The 23,592-nt window shown below is 43.1% G+C and overlaps 1 protein-coding gene across 4 annotated transcripts in view; it reads right to left on the minus strand.

Annotated features, from left to right (window-relative positions):
* The window catches only part of ADCYAP1R1 (ADCYAP receptor type I), a 335,354-nt gene that overhangs the window by 63,122 nt on the left and 248,640 nt on the right, over positions 1-23,592 (minus strand). For all 4 annotated transcript variants that reach the window (XM_077490662.1, XM_077490663.1, XM_077490664.1 and 1 more), the window contains exons 7-12: positions 22,801-22,901; positions 20,345-20,442; positions 17,194-17,326; positions 9,744-9,897; positions 3,239-3,299; positions 3,051-3,120 (exon numbers count right to left, since the gene is read on the minus strand). In XM_077490662.1, the coding sequence (XP_077346788.1) occupies positions 3,051-3,120; positions 3,239-3,299; positions 9,744-9,897; positions 17,194-17,326; positions 20,345-20,442; positions 22,801-22,901 (617 nt within the window). The remainder of the gene's footprint in view (positions 1-3,050; positions 3,121-3,238; positions 3,300-9,743; positions 9,898-17,193; positions 17,327-20,344; positions 20,443-22,800; positions 22,902-23,592) is intronic.

Raw genomic sequence — 23,592 nt, forward strand, 5'->3', positions numbered from 1 at the left:
TGGTGCTGGTGTCAGTGCTCTCTCTCTATCTCGGTGCTGGTGTCAGTGCTCTCTATCACAGTGCTGGTGTCAGTGCTCTCTCTCTATCAGGGTGCTGCTGTCAGTGCTCTCTATCATGGTGCGGGTGTCAGTGCTCTCTATCTTGGTGCTGGTGTCAGTGCTCTCTCTCTATCTTGGTGCTGGTGTCAGTGCTCTCTATCACAGTGCTGGTGTCAGTGCTCTCTCTCTATCACGGTGCTGGTGTCAGTGCTCTCTATCACGGTACTGGTGTCAGTGCTCTCTATCTTGGTGCTGGTGTCAGTGCTCTCTCTCTATCTCGGTGCTGGTGCCAGTGCTCTCTATCACAGTGCTGGTGTCAGTGCTCTCTATCTCGGTGCTGGTGTCAGTGCTCTCTCTCTATCTCAGTGCTGGTGTCAGTGCTCTCTATCTCGGTGCTGGTGTCAGTGTTCTCTATCACGGTGCTGGTGTCAGTGCTCTCTCTCTATCTCGGTGCTGGTGTCAGTGCTCTCTATCACGGTGCTGGTGTCAGTGCGCTCTATCACGGTGCTGGTGATCATCTCCTGCACCTTCTTCATAGCCTACCCTGACCTTTCCTCTCCTTCATTTCCTTCATGCGCTCCTGAATTGTCAAAATTTCACCGATAAAAAAAGAATGCTTGTCGTTGTCGATCCCAGATTGACTTCATACTTTTGTTATGTCAGTGGCCATGTGGTGGGACTATGTGTGCAGAGCTAATAATTATTTTGTGGCTGAAAATATGACCTGTAGGTTTTTAAGGTTCTCCTGCCATTGAAGTCAATGGGGCCCGCCGTGAACTTTGCGGTTCGCAAACTTTTGGCCACGTTCGCGGTTCGCGTTCGCAAAACGTCCCGTCGGAAGTTCATCCATCTCTAGTGGTAATGCAAATGCTATGTAAAGAAAGTGCATAATTAAAAAAAATGTTTTCTTTCCATATATATATATATATATATATATATATATATATATATATATATATATATATATATATATATATATATATATATATAAATACACAGTGCCTTGAAAAAGTATTCATACCCCTTGACATTTTCCCCATTTTGTCATGTTACAACCAAAAAATGTAAATGTATATTATTGGGTTTGTATATGATAGACCAAAACAAATAATTGTGAAGTAGAAGGAAAATTATAAATTGTTTTCTAATTTTTTTACAAATAAATATGTGAAAAGTGTGTGGCTGGAGCCATTTATTATCAATCAACTGTGTTTACTCTTTTTAAATCATAATGGCAACAGAAACTACCCAAATTACCCTGATCAAACGTTTACATACCCCAGTTCTTAAAACCGTGTATTGCCCCCTTTAACATCAATGACAGCTTGAAGTCTTTTGTGGTATTTGTGGATGAGGCTCTTTATCTTCTCAGATGGTAAAGCTGCCCATTCCTCTTGGCAAAAAGCCTCCAATTCCTGTAGATTCTTGGGCTGTCTTGCATGAACGGCACGTTTGAGATCTCCCCAGAGGGGCTCAATGATATTGAGGTCAGGAGACTGAGATGACCCCTCCAGAACCTTCACTTTATTCTGCTGTAGCCAATGACAGGTGGACTCGGCCTTGTGTTTTGGATCATTGTCATGTTGGAATGTCCAAGTACGTCTCATGTTCAGCTTCCTGGCTGATGAATGCAAATGTTCCTCCAGTATTTTTTGATAACATACTGCAGTCATCTTGCCAACAATTTTGACCAAATTTCCTGTGCCTTTGTAGCTCACACATCCCCAAAACATCAGCAATCCACCTCCGTGTTTCACAGTAGGGATGGTGGACCTTTCATCATAGGCCTTGTTGACTCCTCTCCAAATGTAGCGTTGATGGTTGTGGCCAAAAAGCTAAATTTTGGTCTCATCACTCCAAGTGACTTTGTGCCAGAAGGTTTGAGGCTTGTCTCTGTGCTGTTTGGTGTATTGGAAGCGGGATACTTTGTGGCATTTGCGTAGTAATGGCTTTCTTCCAGCGACTCGACCATGCAGCCCATCTTTCTTCAAGTGCCTCCTTATTGTACATCTTGACACAGCCACACCACATGTTTTCAGAGAGTCCTGTATTTCACCTGAAGTTATTTTTGGAATTATTCTTTGCATCCCAATTTTCCTGGCAGTTGTGGCCTGAAATTTTAGTTGGTCTACCTGACCGTGGTTTGGTTTCAACAGAAACTTTCCACTTCCTGATTAGAGTTTGAACACTGCTGATTGGCATTCTCAATTCCTTGGATATCTTTTTATATCCTGTTTTATACAGTTCAACTACCTTTTCCCGCAGATCCTTTGACAATTCTTTTGCTTTCCCCGTGACTCAGAATCCAGAAACGTCAGTGCAGCACTGAATGAAAGATGCAAGGGTCTGTCAGGAGTCCGGAAGCTCATTGGCCTTTTATACACACACACTAATTACAAGCAAACAGATCACAGGTGAGGATGATTACCTTTAATAGCCATTCAAACCCCTTTGTGCCAACTTGTGTGCATGTTATCAGGCCAAAATCACCAGGGTATGTAAACTTTTGATCTGGGTCATTTGGGTAGTTTCTGTTGTCATTATGATTTAAAAAGAGTAAACACAGTTGATCGATAATAAAGGGCTTCAGCCAAACACTAACCATGAGTGAAAGAAAAGTTTTTCGGTTATCATTCGTATTCTATGAAAAATGGGCAAGAAATCATAAATGTTGCCAGGGTATGTAAACTTATGAGCACAACTGTGTGTATATATATATATATATATATATATATATATATATATATATATATATATATAGATAGATAGATAGATAGATAGATAGATAGAGATAATAGAAACATTTTTTTCTGAAGAGCATATAATGGTGAATATGTCTGCCGATGTTATACTTAGTCAATGTATCTGCAAGCCCTACAAATATTTCCTTTCTGTACAAAATATATATATATAAATAACTCAACCTAAATTAATTGAAATTAAATCAACCTAAATTAACTGAAACTTAAATTAATTGAAAATTTTATATAAATAATTAAGATTCAACTTACCATAATGGAGGCAATGACTGGACCCTTAATGACCCACCAGAGGGCGAAAACGTTGTTCATTTCCCAACAGCTAAAAGAGTCATTTAAAAAATAAATAAAAAAATAAATCAATCACCATTTACAGTCAAATACATAAAAAATCATGTGTAGAAATTAACCGTACAACTATTCATATTTATATTACACACCCCTGGTTATCAAAGTGAAGTCGCAGCACAGCCCATATAGTGACACATATAAGTGGGGTTCCTAGAGAAAAAGGAAACATTACAAGTTATATCAGCCCTTAACAAACTGAAAAATAAAAACTGATATCAAGAGAATAACATATATTAGAGAGAAAATACTGAAAGTTTTGGGTATCTCAATCAAATAGTCAAAATAATCAGCGGAAAAATTCTTTATTATTTCCTGGCAAAATATTATTGTAAAATATATAATAAATAAATAATAATAATATTAACAACAACAGCAATAATAATAATAATAATAATAATAATAATAATAATAGTAACAACTATATAGTAATATAAAATATAATATAAAAAAAACCATACAAATGATCTATAGGGGGCTTTTAATGTGTCGCCTATATAAATATAGGGAACTGAAGTTTGTCGCCATTTCACGGGTGCATGCAAATTTAAGGTTTGATGTGTTGGGTATCTATTTACTCGGTGCAACCTCGTCTTTTCAATTTTACAAAAATTGGGTAGTTTATTATGTTTGAAAGACAAAGGAAAAGGCAAGGGAAGGAAAAGGAAATGGGAAAGGAAAAGAGAAATGAAAAGGAAAGGGAAAAGGAAAAGGAAAGGAAAATGAAAATGAAAGGGAAAGGGAAAGGGAAAGGGAAAGGGAAAGGTAAGGGAAGGAAAGGAAAGGAAAATGAAAAGGAAAGGGAAAGGGAAAGGGAAGGAAAAGGGAAGGGAAAGGAAAGTGAAATGAAAGGAAAATTAAAAATAAAGGGAAAGGGAATAAATGAAAAGGACTGGAAAGCAAAGGAGAGGGGAAAAGAAAAGGAAAGGAAATAAGAGGGAAAGGGAAAGGAAATAAGAGAGAAAATGAAGGAAAGGGAATGGGAAAAGAGAAGGGAAATAAAAAGGAAAGGGAAAAGGAAAGTAAAAGAAAAAGGAAAGGAACGGAAAGGAAAATGAAAAATAAGGGAAAGGAAAATGAAAGGGAAAGGAAAGGAAAGGAAAGGAAAAGGGAAAGGAAAGGAAAAGGGAAAGGAAAAGGGAAAGGAAAAGGGAAAGGAAAAGGGAAAGGAAAGGAAAAGGGAGGAAAATGAAAAGTACTGGGAAGCAAAGGAAAGGGGAAAAGGAAAGGAAATAAGAGGGAAAGGGAAAGGAAATAAGAGAGAAAGGGAAAGGGAAAGGAAAAGGGAAATGAAAAAGAAAGGGAAAGGAAAGGTAAAGGGAAATCAACGGAAAGTAAAGGTAAAGGGAAATCAACGGAAAGGAAATGAAAGGAAAGTAAAGGAAAGGAAAAGGGAGGAAAATGAAAAGGACTGGAAAGCAAAGGGAAGGGGAAAAGAAAAGGTAAAGGAAAGGAAATAAGAGGGAAAGGGAAGGAAATGGAAATGGGAAAGGAGAAGGGAAATTAAAAGGAAAGGGAAAAGGAAAGTAAAAGAAAAAGGAAAGGAAAGGAACGGAAAGGAAAATGAAAAATAAGGGAAAGGAAAATGAAAGGGAAAGGGAAATGAAAGGAAAGGAAAGGAAAGGAAAGAAAAGGAAAGGAAAGGAAAATTAAAAGTAAAGGGAAAGGAAAGGGAAAGTTATGAAAATGAAAAGGACTGGAAAGCAAAGGGAAGGGGAAAAGAAAAGGTAAAGGAAAGGAAATAAGAGGGAAAGGGAAGGAAATGGAAATGGGAAAGGAGAAGGGAAATTAAAAGGAAAGGGAAAAGGAAAGTAAAAGAAAAAGGAAAGGAAAGGAATGGAAAGGAAAATGAAAAATAAGGGAAAGGAAAATGAAAGGGAAAGGGAAATGAAAGGAAAGGAAAGGAAAGGAAAGGAAAGGAAAGGAAAGGAAAATTAAAAGTAAAGGGAAAGGAAAGGGAAAGTTATGAAAATGAAAAGGACTGGAAAGCAAAGGGAAGGGGAAAAGAAAATGAGAAGGAAAGGGAAAGGAAATAAGAGAGAAAGGGAAGGAAAGGGAAATGGGAAAGGAGAAGGGAAATGAAAAGGAAAGGGAAAAGGAAAGTAAAAGAATAAGGAAAGGAACAGAAAGGAAAATGAAAAATAAGGGAAAGGAAAATGAAAGGGAAAGGGAAATGAAAGGAAAGGAAAAGGGAAAGGAAAAGGGAGGAAAATGAAAAGTACTGGGAAGCAAAGGAAAGGAGAAGGAAAAGGAAAGGAAATGAGAGGGAAAGGGAAAGGAAATAAGAGCGAAAGGGAAAGGGAAAGGAAATAAGAGAGAAAGGGAAAGGGAAAGGAAAGGGAAGGAAAGGAAAATGAAAAGGATTGAAAAGGAAAGGAAAGGAAGGAACATCTTACTCTGAAAGCCCCCACACACGTGTTGCATTTATGGATTTTATTTTATTTCCTGTATGTATTTCACATGTCATTGCACTCTACTAACCACCAACATTATAAAGGAAAATAGTCAGTAATATAAGAAGGAATAAAATAAGCAAGAAAGGAAAATAGAAAGGAAGTGAAAACCCTTATCTGGAAAGAAAGCCTTACTCTGAAAGCCCCCCAAACATTTTGTATGTCTGGATTTTGTACCACGTTATGATTTCACAAATCTGGTGTCATTATACGGCACTAACCACGCTCTCGGTAAATATTCAGCATTGAAGTGACACCATAAAAGAGGATAGACAGTAATAATTCATGAAAGCACCTCACGCACAGATGCTTTCACCCAACACCTGAAAGTCAAAGCAGCATTAAAAAATAATTGTAAGTCATCCAATGACAAGAGCCCCCAGTGGATGAAGAAACACGGCTTCTGGAAAATCAGAAACGGCTGCGTTTTCTTTGAAATACAAAGCCAGAGCGGCAGTCAGATCCGCGGCAGAAATCGAGCATGGCAGGAGCCCGGCGCTTGATATGAGGCTTGTAATTAAAATGCAAATTTATGTCATACAGCGCTGCACTCTCTACAATCTCTCCAGCAGATGAATTATTTAAAGGGTTCTTAACGTGAAATCCTTCAACGTGTACCGAGCAGCAGCGAGCTGCGTTCTTCAAACTTGGGGCGATGATGATAATTAAGAAGAGAAGAATTTTAAGGGACTGCCAATGCTCACGCTAAACTCCGGGAACACAGATGAATACACACGTTCACCAGAACTGTGCTCTGTACCAATGGATTGGGGACATTTGTCAGCCAATCCTATGATCCACACAAGAGCGCCCAGGAAGGTTGGTGACCTCACTTTTCCTTACTGCAAATGACAGCATGGTCACCAACCTGCCCTCAGGTCTGTGATTGGACAATGAAGGAGAAGCAGCAGACTAATGAGGTCATCATTCTTCTCGCTCTTCCTGTAAACATGTCCAGATTGATTGACACCCCCCTTGCAGAGCAGCAGAGTACCAAAGTCCTCGTTTACGTGGACATCAGTCTCTACCGCCCCTCTGAAAAGTGATCCACGGAGATGGTGGAGCTTCCAGGTGTTCAGAAGGCAATACTTCCACCTCTTGAGGGTCAGTTTTTTTTGGTTTGTTTTTTAGTATTTGTATTTAATTACCACACTACATCTGTAAGAAATTTCCAAAATTCCCCAGAAGTCTGCAGTATGATAAGTCTATTTTAGTAAAATAAGTCAAAGTTTAGGCATCAGGAATTTCATTTGTGGTGCGATACTCTAAAATGGGTTAAATATTTTCTAAAGAGTTGCAGACCCTGCAGCTTTTCTCCTCAGAACAGAGAGTGCACCAGGTGATTATAATGAGCCAGACCTCCCCATTCAGAATTGGCGTGAACATAAAATGGTGAAACAAACAGAGCAACAAAAGGTAGAAATCTGCTTCAAAGTTTGTTGAAAAAGGGGAAAAAAATTCTGAAAAAAACAAAAACAAAAGCAGCAAGCACATCTGAAGACTAGTAATCTGCAATACATTTCATGTTTGTTTTTGGGTTTAAATACACTTTAACTAATTGACGCCCGTGCTATAAATGATAGATGGCTGCAGCACAGGCCTTAATTGCCGGGAAGGTGTCCATGGATGTCCATCAATGCCCATCATTATTATTATTATTATTGATTTATATAGCGCCAATAGTTTACGCAGCGCTTTACAATGTGTAGGGGGGACAACACAATTACAGTACAATACAAAAGGTACAGGAGGGCCCGGCTCGTAGAGCTTACATTCTAAAGGGAGGGGGTGGTGGTACAAAAGGTAATAGCTGCAGAGAATGATTTGATGGGGGTGGCTCGGGGACAGTTAGGTGGGTGTGGGATAGGCTTCCCTGAATAAATGAGTTTTCAGGGAACTCTTAAAGGTGGACAGGGTAGGGGCTGAGCGGACAGACTGGGGCAGGGAGTTCCAGAGGATGGGAGAGGCTCTGGAGAAGTCTTGAAGGCGCGCATGAGAGGAGGTAACAAGGGAGCTAGAAAGCAGGAGGTCCTCAGAGGAGCGGAGGGGACGATTTGGGCGATATCTGCAGATGAAGTTGGTGATGTAGATGGGGCAAAGTTGGGGATAGCTTTGTATGTTATGGTTAGCATTTTGAATTTTACACGGTGGGGTAGGGGAAGCCAGTGAAGGGATTGGCAGAGAGGGGCAGCAGTCACGGATCAGTTAGTGAGGTGTATTAGTCTAGCAGCAGAATTCATAATAGACTGAAGGGGGGAGGAGCCTGCTTTAGGGTCGGCCATTAAGGAGAGAGTTGCAGTAGTCGAGGTGGGAAATAATCAAGGAGTGAACGAGTTGCTTTGTGGTGTCATTAGTCAAGAAGGGTGGAATTCTGGAGATGTTGCGGAGGTGAAGGCGGCAGGATTTAGCCAGTGATTGGATATGGGGGCTGAAGGAGAGGTCAGAGTCAAGGATTACACCCAGGACTCTGGCATGAGTGGAGGGACCAATGGCTGTGCTGTTGATATTAATGGTGAAGTCACAAGGGGGGGAGCGTGAAGGAGGAAATATAACAAGCTCAGTTTTAGAAAAATTGAGTTTGAGGAAGTGGTGTGACATCCATACTGATATGTCATTCAGTAAGTTGGAGATCTGTGAGGAGATAGAGGGGGTGAGTTGAGGAGTGGAGAGATAGATCTGGGTGTCGTCGGCATAGAGGTGGTATTGGAAACCATGGGAGGTTATCAACTGGCCCAGGGAAGAAGTATAGAGAGAGAATAGGAGGGGCCCAAGGACAGAACCTTGGGGTACCCCAACAGAAAGAGGAAGAGGAGCGGAGGAGATGGAGTTGTAAGCGACACTGAAAGTGTGCTGAGATAGGTAGGAGGAGAACCAGGATAAAGCAGAATTACGGAGGCCAAGGGAGCGTAATTTGCTGAGGAGGAGCAGGTGGTCAACTGTGTTAAAGGCAGCAGAGAGGTCTGTCTAATAATCAGTGCCACAGATCATTGCTGCCTATCAGTGTCACCTACCAGTGCCCATCAGTGCCACCTAACAGGACCGCTTATCAGTGCCATCTATCAGTGCCCTTCAGTGCCCTTCAGTGCCACCCATCAGTGCCACCTCTCAGTGCCACCTATCAGTGCCACCTATCAGTTCCCATTAGTGCTGCCTTATAAGTGCCGCTTATCAGTGCAGCCTCATCAGTGAAGGAGAAAAATTACCTGTTTTCAAAATTTTATAACAAACTATGAAACGGTTTTGTGTTTTGTTTTTTCTAAATTTTTTCAAAATTTGTGTTATTTAGCAATTAAATACCACCAAAAAAAGCTCTATCTGTGTGAAAAAAATGATTAAAATTGAATTTGGATACAGTGTTGTATGACAGCACAATTATCATTCAAAGAGTGACAGCGCTGAAAGCTGAAAATTGGTCTGGGCAGGAAGGGGGTTTAAATGCCCAGTAAGCAAGTGGTTAATATGTCTATACTTCTCAGATCATGATTTTGTGTATAAGCCGTAAATATTGAAAGATGAACTGGTATGGACATGTTTCCTTAGTTATATAGTTCCAGCTTGGTCTAATGTAACAATGTATATACCGTACCATACCTGTAGGATCCCTCTAGAAGCTGGAAATCACTGTAGTAGTCACCACTACTACACCACTACTTCAGCGTTCTCCACTAGCTTATGGGTCCTGCGCTGACCGGCTGCCCTGCTGCATTATGAACACAGGAGGTCGGGCGCTAGACACGGTGCCATTCAGAGAATGCGTTGCCTTTAACCAATGAATGCAAACCATTCTTTGGTTGGATGAGGTGAAGAGCATGATGTCACCACCCCACCTCTCCACCTTGTCCAATCAGAGAACGCTTTCATTGAGAGAATGTAAATGTATCTCTGAATGGCTCTCGTGCCAAATGACCAACCTTCTGTATTCAGTAAGTAGCCATTTGGCACAAGCTAGTAGAGATCATTGCAGTAGTGGTGCCTACTACAATGATTTCCAGCTTCCACAGGGATCCCCCAGGTATGGCCCGCACAGACTGTACTTACTTTGATCCAAGCTGGACCAACGTAGCCATGAAAAAAAAATAAAAAAATCCATACCTGGAATTCTTTTTTAAAGAATTTTTTTTTTTTATTGTAGAGAAAGACTTACCCCATCCTATGATTGTGTACCAGTAGAAATATCGTCTTTCTGGGAAGAAGGTCTCCACCAGCAGAGTGAAGAGGTAGAGTCCTTCAATGAAGAGCCAGAAATAGTTGGACATGACGCAATAATGGAAGAACACCATGACGGCTTTACATTCCACCTGGTATTAAGAGAAGACGTTATTAAGTATTTTCTTTATTATTACAGGTATTTACCATTCGTACATTCACATCAGTCCCTGTCCTCAAGGAGATTGCAGCCCATAGTCTCTATCTCAAAGGCATACATACTCATACTAGGGCCAATTTAGACAGAAGGCAACTAACTTACCAGCATTCTCTTTGGAGTGTTTAAGGAAAGCCACTTAAGCATTGGGAGAAGAACATGCAAACTCCATGCAGGTAGCGTTCTGGTTGGTATTTGAACCAGGAAGCCCAGTGCTGCAAGGCAGAAGTGCTAATCACTAAGCTGAAAATACTTATAGGGATCTACCTTCATTTCATTGATGCCATCGCCTAGTTTATGAACATGTCTGATGAGATCCTCATGATTAAGCTCTGAGGGGTGGAGCGAAACACACTGGGGGCGTTGCTCGGTAGGAGCCCAAGCTGAGTTTGCCCCATACCACACCACAGCGGACCTGTGGCTTATGGGATACTTACTTTACTATACATGTCTGATGAGGTCTTGTTTCTTATTACCCATAGTCAGGGCTTTTTTTCTCAGAGAATAGGGGCAAGTACTCCTTCCTTCTGAGTCACCCTTGTCTCCGCCCCCTACCCACCTCCGAGCACCATTTCTTGGTTCTACTCCCTTGGTTACCCTTTTAGAGAATACAGAACCAAGTCATTTGTATGGAATTTGTTAATAATTAAAGCATTAAAATAGATTCCCCGCAGCCAGCAACCATAGTTTCCTCCAGCAATAAAAGACCCCCCCCCCGCAATAATAGACCCCCCCAACCGCCATAGACCCCCGCAACCAAATACCCCCCAGCAGAAATAGACACCTATTTTCTAAATATGTTTTTTAGTTTATGGATGGACACATTTGATTATTTTTATTGACTTCATTACATGACACATGAATTGATTTTTGTTTATTTATTGAGTATCACATTGCTCATTTGATTGGATCTTTATTGAGTTATTTGCCAAAAGAAAAGAAAGCCAGCCACAATAGACCCTCCCACTAATTATAGACCCCCCCAGCAATAATAGAGTCCCCAAACAGTAGACCCCCCTGCAACAAAATACCCCCCCTCCAAGCAACAATAGATTCCCCAGCAGCCAGCATCAATAGACCCCCTCCCTCGACAGTAGATCACTCCCAGCAATAATTGACACCCCCAGCAACATAAGGGCCTCCCAGTAACAATAGATCCCCACCAATAACAATAGACACCCCGCCCCCGGCAACAACAGACCCCCCACCAGAAACAATAGCTCCACCAGCAGCCAACATCAATAGACCCCCTCCCTCAACAGTAGATGACTCTCAGCAACAGTTGACACCCCTCAGCAATATAAGGCCCTCCCAGAAACAATAGACCCCCCCCAATAACAATACAAACCCCCCCTGGAAACAATAGACCTCCCCAGCAATAATAAACCTCCTGTAAAATAGATCTGCCCCTACAACAATAGATTCCCCAATAGCTAGCAACAATAGAACCCCCCCACCAACACCCGTTGCTATTACATACATTCAATTCTGGAGATGCTGGAATTGTATTACCCCATTTTACTGCTAATAAAAAGCCTCACCCATAGTTACCAATCAGATTCTCTTTTTTTCCATCATAGCCAATAAGAATAGTTCCACTTTGGACATTTGGGGTAGTTTCAGGGGTCTGTGTATAAAAAGTTTGCTTTCAACAATGGCTTTCTTCTTGCCACTATTCCATAAAGGGAAGATTTGTGGAGAGCACGACTAAAGCCCCGTACACACGAGCGGACTTTTCAACATCCAAAGTCCGACGGACTGAGTCCGTCAGACTATTCGATCGTGTGTGGGCTGCAACGGACTTTTGACTCGCCAAAGTCCGAAGGACTTTAGAATATGGAACATGCTTCAAATTTTTCCGAAGGAACTCCGCCGGACCCGGTCCCTTCGAAAAATTCGCTCGTGTGTATGCTATTCCGACGGACTAAAACCGACGCTAGGGCAGCTATTGGCTACTGGCTATGAACTTCCTTATTCGAATCCAGTCGTACGTCATCACGTTCAAATCCGTCGGAGTTTAGTGTGATTGTGTGTGGCCAAGTCCGCTCAGCCGAAAAGTCTGTCAGAACTCCGTCGGAATTCCAGCAGAACTCCGACGGAACTCCTTCGGAAGTCTGTCGGACATAAGTCCTCTCGTGTGTACAGGGCTTAATAGTTGTCCTGTGGACAGATTCTCCCACCTGAGCTGTGGATCTCTGCAGCTCCCCCAGAGATACCATGGGCCTCTTGGCTGATGAATGCTCTCCTTGCCCGGCCGGTCAGTTTAGGTGGACAGCCATGTCTTGGTAGGGTTGCAGTTGTGCCATACTCTTTCCATTTTCGGATGATGGATTGAACAGAGCTCCGTGAGATGCTCAAAGCTTGGGATAATTTTTTATAACTTAACCCTGATTTATACTTCTCCACAACTTTATCCCTGACCTGTCTGGTGTGTTCCTTCATGATAAAATTCTCCCCAGCGGGACACAGACAGCAATAAAAATAAAATTAAAAATCGACACGTTATTAAACCACTCCCTACTTTATTTAAAACTAAAATAAAATGTTTTTATGCGAGTAAAAAAAATCCCAAGAAATTCTTTAGGTACATAAATAGTAAGAAAGGGAGGACAGATCATATTGTCCCCATAAAGAATGAGGAAGGACATCTGGTTACAAAGGATGGAGAGATGGTGAAGGTATTGAATTTATTCTTCTCCTCAGTCTTCATGAGGGAATTGGGGCGCTTCAGTAACCAAAACTGCAGTGTTTATCCTCATGACACATCACAGGAGGCACCCTCATGGCTAATAGAGTACAGAATTAGAAATAGACTTGAAAAACGTAACATTAATAAGTCATCGGGACCAGATGGCTTGCAACCAAGGGTCCTTAAAGAACTCAGTCAAGTAATTGCCAGTCTACTGACTGGAATGGTACCAGCTGATTGGAGAAAAGCCAATGTAGCACCAATATTTAAATAAAGGGCCAAGATACATCACTGGGAAATACAGACCAGTTAGCCTAACATCAATAGTATGCAAGCGCTTGGAGGGGATGAAAAGGGACTATATACAAGATTTTAGTAATGATAACGGTATCATTAGCAGTAAACAGCAGAGATTCAAGAAGAATCATTCTTGCCAAACCAATTTATTAACCTTCTATAAGGAGGTGAGCTGCCATCTAGATAAAGGTAGGGCCATAGACATGGTGTATCTGGATTTTGCAAAAGCATTCGATACAGTTCCCCATAAATGTTTACTGTACAAAGTAATGTCCATTGGCATGGACCATAGGGTGAGCACATGGACTGAAAACTGGCTACAAGGGCGAGTTCAGAGGGTGGTAATAAATGGGGAGTACTCAGAATGTTCCGGGGTTGAAAGTGGGGTCCCCCAGGGTTCTGTGCTGGGACCAATCCTATTTAATTTATTCATATCGACCTGGAGGATGGGGATGGGGTAAACAGTTCAATCTCTGTATTTGGGGACGATACTAAGCTAAGCAGGGCAATAACTTCTCTGCAGGATGTGGAAAACTTGCAAGAAGATCTGAACAAATGAATGGGGTGGGCAACTACATGGCAAATGAGGTTCAATGTAGAAAAATGTAAAATAGTGCATTTGGGTGGCAAAACATGAATGCAATCTATACACTGGGGGGAGAATCTCTGGGGGAATCTAGGATGGAAAAGGGCCTGGGGGTCCTAGTAGATGATAGGCTCAGCAATGGCATGCAATGCCAAGCTGCTGCAAGCAAAGCAAACGGAATATTGGCATGCATTTAAAAGGGGATTAACTCCAGAATTAAAACAATAATTCTCCTGCTCTACAAGACTCTGGTCCGGCCTTAACCTTAAACGGCGTAGAGGGTTCTTTACGGTAAGAGCGGTAAGGATGTAGAATTCTCTTTCACAGGCGGTGGTCTCAGCGGGGAGCATCGATAGTTTCAAAAAACTATTAGATAAGCACCTGAACGACCACAACATACAGGGATATACAGTGTAATACTGACATATAATCACACACATGGGTTGGACATGATGGACATGTGTCTTTTTTCAACCTCGCCTACTATGTAACTATGTATGTAACTATGATATAATGTTGAATTTCAAAGCTAAACTTTTAGCATGTGGGTAATATTGCTTCAACAACTTGCTGGAAAAAAAATCTATAAATCAATTACCAAATAAAACTCTTAAAATGGAGAAGTAGTAAAACTGGAGCACTCAATCTGGTGCAGCTGTGCATGGTAGTCAATTAGCTTCTAACTTAAGCTTGTTCACACCTATGCATTTTTTTGTGTGTTTTCAGTTTTTCAGAAACACACTGCAGTCCATTTAACATGGTTTCCTATCAATGTAGTTCACATCTGTGCATTTCATGGAAAGGGCCAGGGACTTTTTTCTAGTTTTTGGTTCCATAGACTTCCATTGATCAAAAATGTGTATTGAAAAATGCAAAATGCACCTGCAATATGCAAACCGCAACCTGCATAGGTGTGAATCAGGCTTAAGCATTGACAATAAAATCTGGAAGCTGATTGGTTTCTGTGCAGCGCTGCACCAGATTTTGCACTCTCTGGTTTCAATAACCCCCCCCCGTGTCTTCATAGTAACTTTCTGCTCCACCTTCACAGTAGGACTATCAGAGGGAAAGGTAGCTTTTGTGAGCCAATAAGGTTGCAACAGGGTACAAGGAGAAATTGTGTCCACTGTTTTTGCCTTTGAAAGAACAAGCTCATTCTAATGTCTTCTGAAGTCCTTCTGAGGCCAGTCACATACCGGTGGTAGTGTCTATAGGAGGAGATTGTGATATTCTGGCCAAGAAAGGGGTTTGTAGACCAAAAGAAAGATTTGAGACGTGTGTTGGAAAGCTTCAATAAGATACTACATTTTCTCCTGTGGCAAGACCTCCCCCTGGTCAGGACTGGGATCTAAACCCACATCCTCGGTTGCATCTGGCAGTAGCTGTTCTTGCTGCTCCACCTAAGATGCTGCACTCTGTCTGATCCTTTGGACAATCTTGCCTTGTGCCTTGTTTCTTGTGAACCTTGAACTCTTTGCTCCTCCCAGGAACTTCCTATTTTAGCCATGCCTTTGCACTTCCTGTTTTCCTTTTCCTTTGCACTTCCTATACTGTGCTCTCTCAAGCCGATATCTTGCTCCTATTGCAGGCCTGCAGACACCCTTATCTTTGCTACAATACATTACCGACCTTTGTCTTGTTCCTTGACTACGCTTCAGCATGATCCCAACCTGCAACCACTTGTTATGGACCGTTGGCTTGCTCATCTCCTGGTGAGGTGATACTGAGGACCATGACCTGGTACTAACATGCAGCAAAACCCATCTGCACCATAAGGAGCTCTGGTGAATACCAGTTAGTGCTTAAACTATATGCCTCGGGGGAGCCTGCATCATCCGTCAGGGTAACCTGCGTGTGTACATATCCTGTTGGTCCATGGGAGCCTCTCTACTGCTATAGCTACTGGTCTCTGATCCTGACCCCCGAATGTGACACCCCCAATAGCAATGCAAACATCCTTTTATAGCAAAATATCCACAAAAGCTCAAGTGGAGTTTGTAGTGCCTGAGAGTGCTAGACAGGGCTGGACTGGGACAGAAATTTTGCCCTGGACTTCATCCAGACCGGTCCACTTACATTTTGAGTGTCCCATCAGCACTCCCTTACATCAGAGTGTCCCATCACCAGCCCCCTTACAACAGAGTGTCCCATCAGCACCCCTTACATAAGAGTGTCCCATTACCAGCCCCCTTACATCAGAGCGTCCCATCAGCACCCCCTTACGTCAGAGTGTCCCATGAGCAGCCCCCTTACATCAGAGAGTCCCATCAGCACCCCCTTACATCAGAGTGTCCCATCAGCAGCCCCCTTACATCAGAGTGTCCCATCAGCAGCCCCCTTACATCAGAGTGTCCCATCAGCACCCCCTTACGTCAGAGTGTCCCATGAGCAGCCCCCTTACATCAGAGAGTCCCATCAGCACCCCCTTACATCAGAGTGTCCCATCAGCAGCCCCCTTACATCAGAGTGGCCCATCACCAGCCCCCTTACAACAGAGTGTCCCATCAGCACCCCTTACATCAGAGTGTCCCATTACCAGCCCCCTTACAACAGAGTGTCCCATCAGCACCCCTTACATGAGAGTGTCCCATTACCAGCCCCCTTACATCCGAGCATCCCGTCAGCACCCCCTTACGTCAGAGTGTCCCATGAGCAGCCCCCTTACATCAGAGAGTGCCATCAGCACCCCCTTACATCAGAGTGGCCCATCACCAGCCCCCTTACATCAGAGTGGCCCATCACCAGCCCCCTTACATCAGAGTGGCCCACTGAGCCATCGGCCCACCGGGAAACTCCCGGTAGTCCCGATGACCAGTACATGCCTGGTGCTAGACACCCCTCTGGACATTTTGCAAGATCTGATGTGGCCTATGAGGTGATGAAAGAACAACACTAAGAAGAACAGGCACAGATCTTGTAGCCTGCAAATGGGGCATCTGATACAGTCCTGGGTGACTTGATGGGAAGAGAGGAGCATAAATGAGGGTTTGGCTGACCTGTCTCACCCTGCCGTCTAGGAACCACATACGCTTTATGGCCAAAGGTTGTGAACATTGGAACAGCTCACCTACATTTTATGACCATTATATGTAGAAACTGCACCAAATTAGTGAAGGGCACTGTTAATGCTACAACATATCAAGACATTTTAGAGAATTGCGCTCTTCCAACTTTGTGGGAACAGTTTGGTGAAGAACCTTTTTCTGTTCCAGCATGACTGTGCCCCTGTGTACAAAGATAGCTCCATAAAGACATGGTGTGACCAGTTTGGTATGGAGGAACAATCACACTCTGGAAAGCCTTCCCAGAAAAGTGGAAACTGTTATAGCCACAAATGGGGGAGCAACTTCATATTAATGGTTTTGGAAAGGGATATGTCCAATAAGCATATATTCGAGAGATGGTCAAATGTCCACGACGTTTGGAGGAAGATTCGAACGTGAGATTTTTATTGTTGTTTGTGTTTCTATTGAGGACACATGCTTTAGATATACTTCAAATTCTTTGATAATTTAACCTACTGTAAATCATAACTCAGATCAGGAGATTCACCATGATAACTGAACATTTGGGTACTCAAGTCTTGGACCAATCCAAGTGGGAGTTATGTAGTTCATTCATATCTACACATGTACCAATTTGTTCCTACTACTACTTACAGTGGAAACATGGCAGTGGTTGCTGTCTAGTTCGGCGTAGAGGACTTCGTCTTTGATGAAGACTGATATGGCTCGGAGGATGAATGAGACAAAAAGATTCATGTGGATGAAGTTTCGCGTACAGTGAAGCTTCCTGAAACACACACATAAAGTTTATTAAGTTATGCATAAAAAATAAATAAATTGGGTACATGTATAAACTTGTAGGCAGCTGCCTACAAGGAGGATTTTTCATGTGAGTAAGCTAGTTGGTCTAATGGTTCAAAAAAGGTTGACCGCACTCCCAGCTATGAAGCATTGATGATTACTTTATTGAAGATAAAAATCCATCAGGAGACATCATAAGACATCATGAGACCTCTATGCAGGCATGGCGAGATTAATGCGTTTTTCGCGAATCAAGATTCACTTAATCCTAATCAGATTATGACTAAGGGAACCTGGAGGCATGAAACACGTTAATCTCGCCATGCCTGAATAGAGGTCTCGTGATGTCTTATGATGTCTCCTGATGGATTTTTACCTTCAATAAAGTAATCATCACTGCTTCATACCTGGGAGCGCGGTCAACCTTTCTTGAACCATTGGCTCTAATCCAGGCTGCGGGCTGGACCGGCACTCAGGGCCGTCTTTAAGGCAGGGCAAAAGGGGCAGCTGCCCTGAGTCCTGTCATTGTTGTGGGGCCCAAAGCAGCTGCCTCATACTTGCCAACTATCCCAGTTTACATTCCCTTGTCCCTTGAAGTTCTAGTCCTGTGCTGCTACTAATGCTGCCCAGCTCTGCCCTATTGTTGTGTACAGATGACTCACCTGCAGACCTGTGTTTACATGTAAATACTGGCATTCATATGTAAATAGCAGTGACATGCATATGTAAATAGCTGAGGCCAACTGCATTGATATGTAAATAAAGGCGACATTCATAGGTTTATCATGCCCCCTTGCAGTGAGGAGATGATGTGCTGTAACCTATAGCAACCAGTGAGCGGTATTACTGTACAGCAATCTCTAGCAGCCAATCAACAAGCAGAAATGTGCTGTAACCTCTAGCAACTAATCAGTCAGCCTTAAGGAGTGCTGTAACCTCTAGCAACCAGTCAGTAAGCAGTAATGATATGCTGTAACCTCTGGCAACCAGTCGCAATCGCTGTCTGATCTGATACAGTAAAATGATTTTAAGTCTAGCTGCTATTTATTGTATGTCTCCCAGAAGGTGGAGAGCAAAATTGCATGGGGGCAGGGGGGCCCTAAGAAAATGTTTGCCCAGGGTCCAATCAATATTAAAGACGGCCCTGCCTGCACCACAAGGTTGAAGGGGCTCAATCATTCCCACCTGGAGCGGCACAGCTCTGTCTTTGTATCAGTTATGTTAGTTGATCTGCCCAGGCTGGGAAGAGGTTATTTGGGTCTGGACTATTTTCCTGAGCTTTTTGGGCCCTGCCTTCCTTCCTGGTGCATATATATTAACCATTTGCTGCCCAAAATTACGCAATCGTTGTTGCGGTGTGTCAGTCTGAAGGAGACTCTTTACCACCTGATCAGCCGTGTCCAATCATGGCTGATCACAGCGTAAACAGGAAGAGCCATTGAATATAGTTTCCTCGCTCGCGTCTGACAGATGCGAGTAGAGGAGAGCCAATCGGCTGCTCCTCTGACGGGGGGGGGGGGTTGTGCTGATTGTTTATCAATGCAACCCCCCCAAGGATGCCTTGGACACACTGGACCACCAGGGACACCACCAGGACCACCAGGGATGTCACCACCAGGTATGCCCCCCTAGACCACCAGGGATGCCAATCAGTGCCCACAATGGATGCCAATCAGTGCCCTCAATGGGCATCACTGATTGGCAGGCATTATTATTTGGTACTGATTGGCATCCATCAGTACCGTCTATTAGTGTACATCAGTGCCACCTATCAGTGCCGATCCATGCCCATCCATGCCACCTATCAGTGCCTATCCATGCCAGCTATCAGTGCCCATCTGTGCCACCTATCAGTGCCCATCTGTGCTGCCTATCAGTGCCCATCTGTGCCACCTATGTGTAGCCATCAGTGCTGTATATCAGTGCCCATCAGTGCTGCCTATTAGTGTCCATCATCAGTGCCCATCAGTGCCACCTCATTGGTGCCACCTTATCGGTGACCATCAGTGCCGCCTTATCAGTGGAATCAGTGCAGCCCCATCTGTGCCCATCAGTGAAGGAGAAAACGTACTTATTTACAAAGTTTTGTAATAGAAACAAAAAAAAGTATTTTTTCCAAATTTTCAGTGTTTTTTTAATTTGTTTAGCAGAAAATAAAAATCCCAGAGGTGATCAAATACCACCAAAAGAAAGCTCTATTTGTGGGGAAAAAAAATCATAAAAATTTGAGTACAGTGTTGTATGACCGCGCAATTTTCATTCAAAGTGCAACAGCGCTGAAAGCTGAAAATTGGTCTGGGCAGGAAGGGGTATAAGTGCCCAGGATTGAAGTGCTTAAGGGGGAAGACGAGTCCAGAGGGAGAGCCTGCACATGGGATGCTGAGAAAGGGCTGCTGCATCATGTAGTTCCACAAGATACTGGAGTTTTCGGGGGGGGGGGGGGTCTGCCAGCTTTGGAGGACATCAGTTATGGACTACACCTATTAAGGTATGCCTGGGCAGCCTTAACTTAGTCAGTTAGGGTTGGAACTGCATTACATTTGCATGGATGTTGCCACAAGAGTAAAGTTTCTAAAAACCTTTTAAGCCTGGTCTGAAATTATTCAAAGGGGGGCATGGTGGCACATGGCGCATGAAAGAATAGGGCCTGAGAAGCACATATGGGTTACGAGAGCAAAGCTATAACGAAGGGCCCCTGATGACGTCATTTATAACAAAACGTGTGTAGGGCGGAAGTCGTGACATCACCACACATACAGTACATGATCCCAAATTAAATTGTGGGATTTTGAGTACCGTGAATGTCAGTTTTTATACGTTTCTGAACGTTTTTAATTACAATAACAAACCCTGGTAAAGGATTTGACACCATGTGAGCCTGGTGCTCTGTTTTTCCTTCATTCCCGGAGATCCTGTGATATGGAGAACCTGTGTATGGATGGGCCGAACCATCACACTGGGCATAAGTTGAAAGGTACATATGGGAATGACCCAAGAGCCTTACCTGAAGCGGCACAGGATGACCATGGCGGTGGTGAGTGCCACAAGAGAAGTGCTGTATCCAACGGTGTACAGGGCCTTCACCGACAGGAAGTAGGTGTCCTGGGAAAGAGAGGGAACGGTTTTATCTTTACACATAGCAGATGGCAATGTGACCCAAAGCAACATACAGTATTGTGAAAATAGGGATTTTCCATTTTTGGCTAGAGTAAGGGAGGGTCATATCCTCTGCAATGTTTTTTTTTTTTTTTTTGTGCAATCTGTGTCCCATTGCAGAGATTTCTCTTGACTTCCTGTCTCATAGCCAAACAGGAAGTACAAGGAAATCCTTCTGAAAGTTAGGGAATTCATGGTTGTCACCAGAACTAGTGTCCCCATTGGAAGATTTCTCCTTTATTCCTGTTCTGGTGACAACCCTTAAATTTGTGATTTTCTTTTACTCTCGCTTTTGATGACATATGGCGACCCATCACATTTGGCTACCCGTTGCGCTGCGCATGCGTGCCGCCACCATATATGCATTCCAACACTGTGGCGACCTGCGCTTGCGCGGAATTTTGTGGCCACACCCCCTGAGTCCAGATTCAAGCCCCACCATCCAAGTGGACATAGAGTTAGATTATAATTATGCTGAGCGAAGCGAGGGCCGTGCCCGAAGCGTGGCGAGGGAAGCGAGCCCGCGAGGGGCCCTGTGGCAAAGCGGTCTTACAACAGTGTTGGAACGCATATGGCGGAGTCGCGCATGCGCAGTCCAGCAGGTAGCCAAATGGGATGGGTTGCCATATGTGACGAAACAAGGGCGAATCTCACTAATGGGAGCACAGACGGCATTAAGAACCTAATAAGGTGTTCTAATCCCTCTCCACCCTATCCAAAACTGAGGGGCGGCCCATCCAATAGGGGAGCCCAGGGTGCCGCCCCCTCTCTCCAAGCTACCCCCCTATATGCAATGGTAGAATCTATCCACGGATGCCATGGCCACCCCCTATTCTTTCGGGGCTCCGGGTGCCAGAATTACAGAGGCTATCTTTTTTTTTAGGCACCTGATTAGAGCCATAGGCTTTTATAGACTTCAAAGTAGGGTGGGCTCACGTCACAGAGACGTCACAGAGAATGCAAACTGAGCCCACCCAGGTGTGTTACAACAGCGAATGAACATTCGCTGTTGAAACACGATCCTCAATCCAGCCAATCAGAAGCGGGTGTGAGACCCGTTTTTCCAATTGGCCCGAAAAGAGAAGACTCCCTACTGGCCGCTGTGGAGGAGGAAGGAAATGGAATCCGTCGCCGCCGTAATGACCTGTGGAGAGCAGGAGAACGGGAGGCCGCGCCCACCGGGCAAGGGAAGCTGCCAGTGATGGGGTAAGTGCTACCGACCAAGGGGGGGTTGCCATACTGTTTGCCGCCCCCCTCCAACAAAAAATAAATAAAAAATTTCACCGACCGCCATTGTCAAAGCTAGGGAAAAAAAAATTGCCTTTAGTTAACGTATTTGAAAACATGATGAAATTTAGTTCAGTTTACACGGATATTTCTGACATTTGTGCAACAAATGTTTTTTAAAAAAATAGACTCCTAAACGTTTTTTTACTTTAAAAATATACGAGGGGGTTTAACTTTGTTATTGTTTTCTATTATAGTATTCTTTTATACGACATCTAGTGGCAATATTTTCCTGAAATAAGGAAACTACCGCATCATGGCCACTAGATGGCGCAGACGGTCAGGGGAAATAAACACATTAGACACATTACTAGAATTATTTGGTGATTGGTTGTCACCGTCACTTGTGTCCCCATTGGAAGATTTCTCCTCTATTACTGTTGCGGGGACAACCCAAAATTTGGAATTATCTTGATACATGAACAGCAAGGTAGGTACATTTGTTTTGTCATCCCAGCGGCAGCGGTAATATTCAAAGTTGTTGTAAACCCTTCCCCTAGTGAAGTGACTGGCCTCAGGGCGATACACAGAAATAAAAACAAATTTCCCCTACCTAACTTGTACCTGTTTATCTGCAGTCTTCTCTACATCAGTTCAAAGTCCTGAATTTATAAAGTTTGTCTGAACTTTCAGAAAGCAGAGGAGCAGAAGTTACACTCTGCAGAGCCCAGTGAGGAAATCTCTGGCAGCTGATTGGAGGGAAAAGGGACACGCCACCCTCCACACAGCACACAGGAATAGAGCTGAGGCTGTCAACCACAGGCAGTGTGCTGGAGATCCCTCCTTTTTTCTTTTTTCTTTTTTGGGTGTTAGAAGTGACTCATGCTGATAGCAGAGGAAGGAGGCAGCAGACAGAAAATGTGCTCTTAATTAGGACAGTAGTACACACTATAGAGGGGCCGCGGGGTGAAATTATGGACACCCGTTGATTGTATTCTAATGAATACCTAGAAGGAAGGACTATATAGCAGAGGAAAGGATCAGCTCCATTTCTGAAGACTCTCTTCTGATTATTACCTGGTCGGGTCCGGTCTCATTAATGTCAAATCCGCACGCATCGGAGTAATGGGGGAAGGGATCAGACCAGCCGCTCTCTGTACAGTTTCTGCTGATTTTTCCTTTTGTGAGCAACAAACATAAAACACATTTTACAAAACCGAACTCATTAATATTGATTAGATTTTACATTTGATTGATTGATTGATTAGATTTTACATTTGATTGATTGATTAGATTTTACATTTGATTGATTGATTGATTCGATTTTACATTTGTTACATCATTTCTAATTTGTACGGTTACAGAGTGCAAGGGATACAGCTTGGTTCGTATATATACAGTGCCTTTAAAAAGTATTCACACCCCGTGAAATCTTCCACATTCTGTCATGTTACAACCAAAAACATAAATGTATTTTATTTGGATTTTATGTGATAGACCAACACAAAGTGCCACATAATTGTGAATTGGAACTAAAATAATAAATGCGTTTCTAATGTTTTTTTTTTTTTTTTTACAAATAAATATGTGAAAAGTGTGGCGAGGGGGTACATTTGTATTCAGCCCCCTTTACTCCGATACCCCTAACTAAAATCTAGAGGAACCAATTGCCTTCAGAAGTCACCTAATTAGTAAATAGAGTCCACCTGCGTGTAATTTAGTCATTATAAATACAGCTGTTCTGTGAAGCCCTCAGAGGTTTGTTGGAGAACCTTAGTGAACAAACAGCATCATGAAGGCCAAGGAACACAACAGACAAGTCAGGGATAAAGTTGTGGAGAAGTATAAAGCAGGGTTAGGTTATAAGAA

Source organism: Lithobates pipiens, unplaced genomic scaffold (assembly GCF_037356315.1).
Source record: "Lithobates pipiens isolate NorthernLeopardFrog02 unplaced genomic scaffold, aLitPip1_a1.2 Scaffold_19, whole genome shotgun sequence".
Taxonomy (NCBI): domain Eukaryota; kingdom Metazoa; phylum Chordata; class Amphibia; order Anura; family Ranidae; genus Lithobates; species Lithobates pipiens.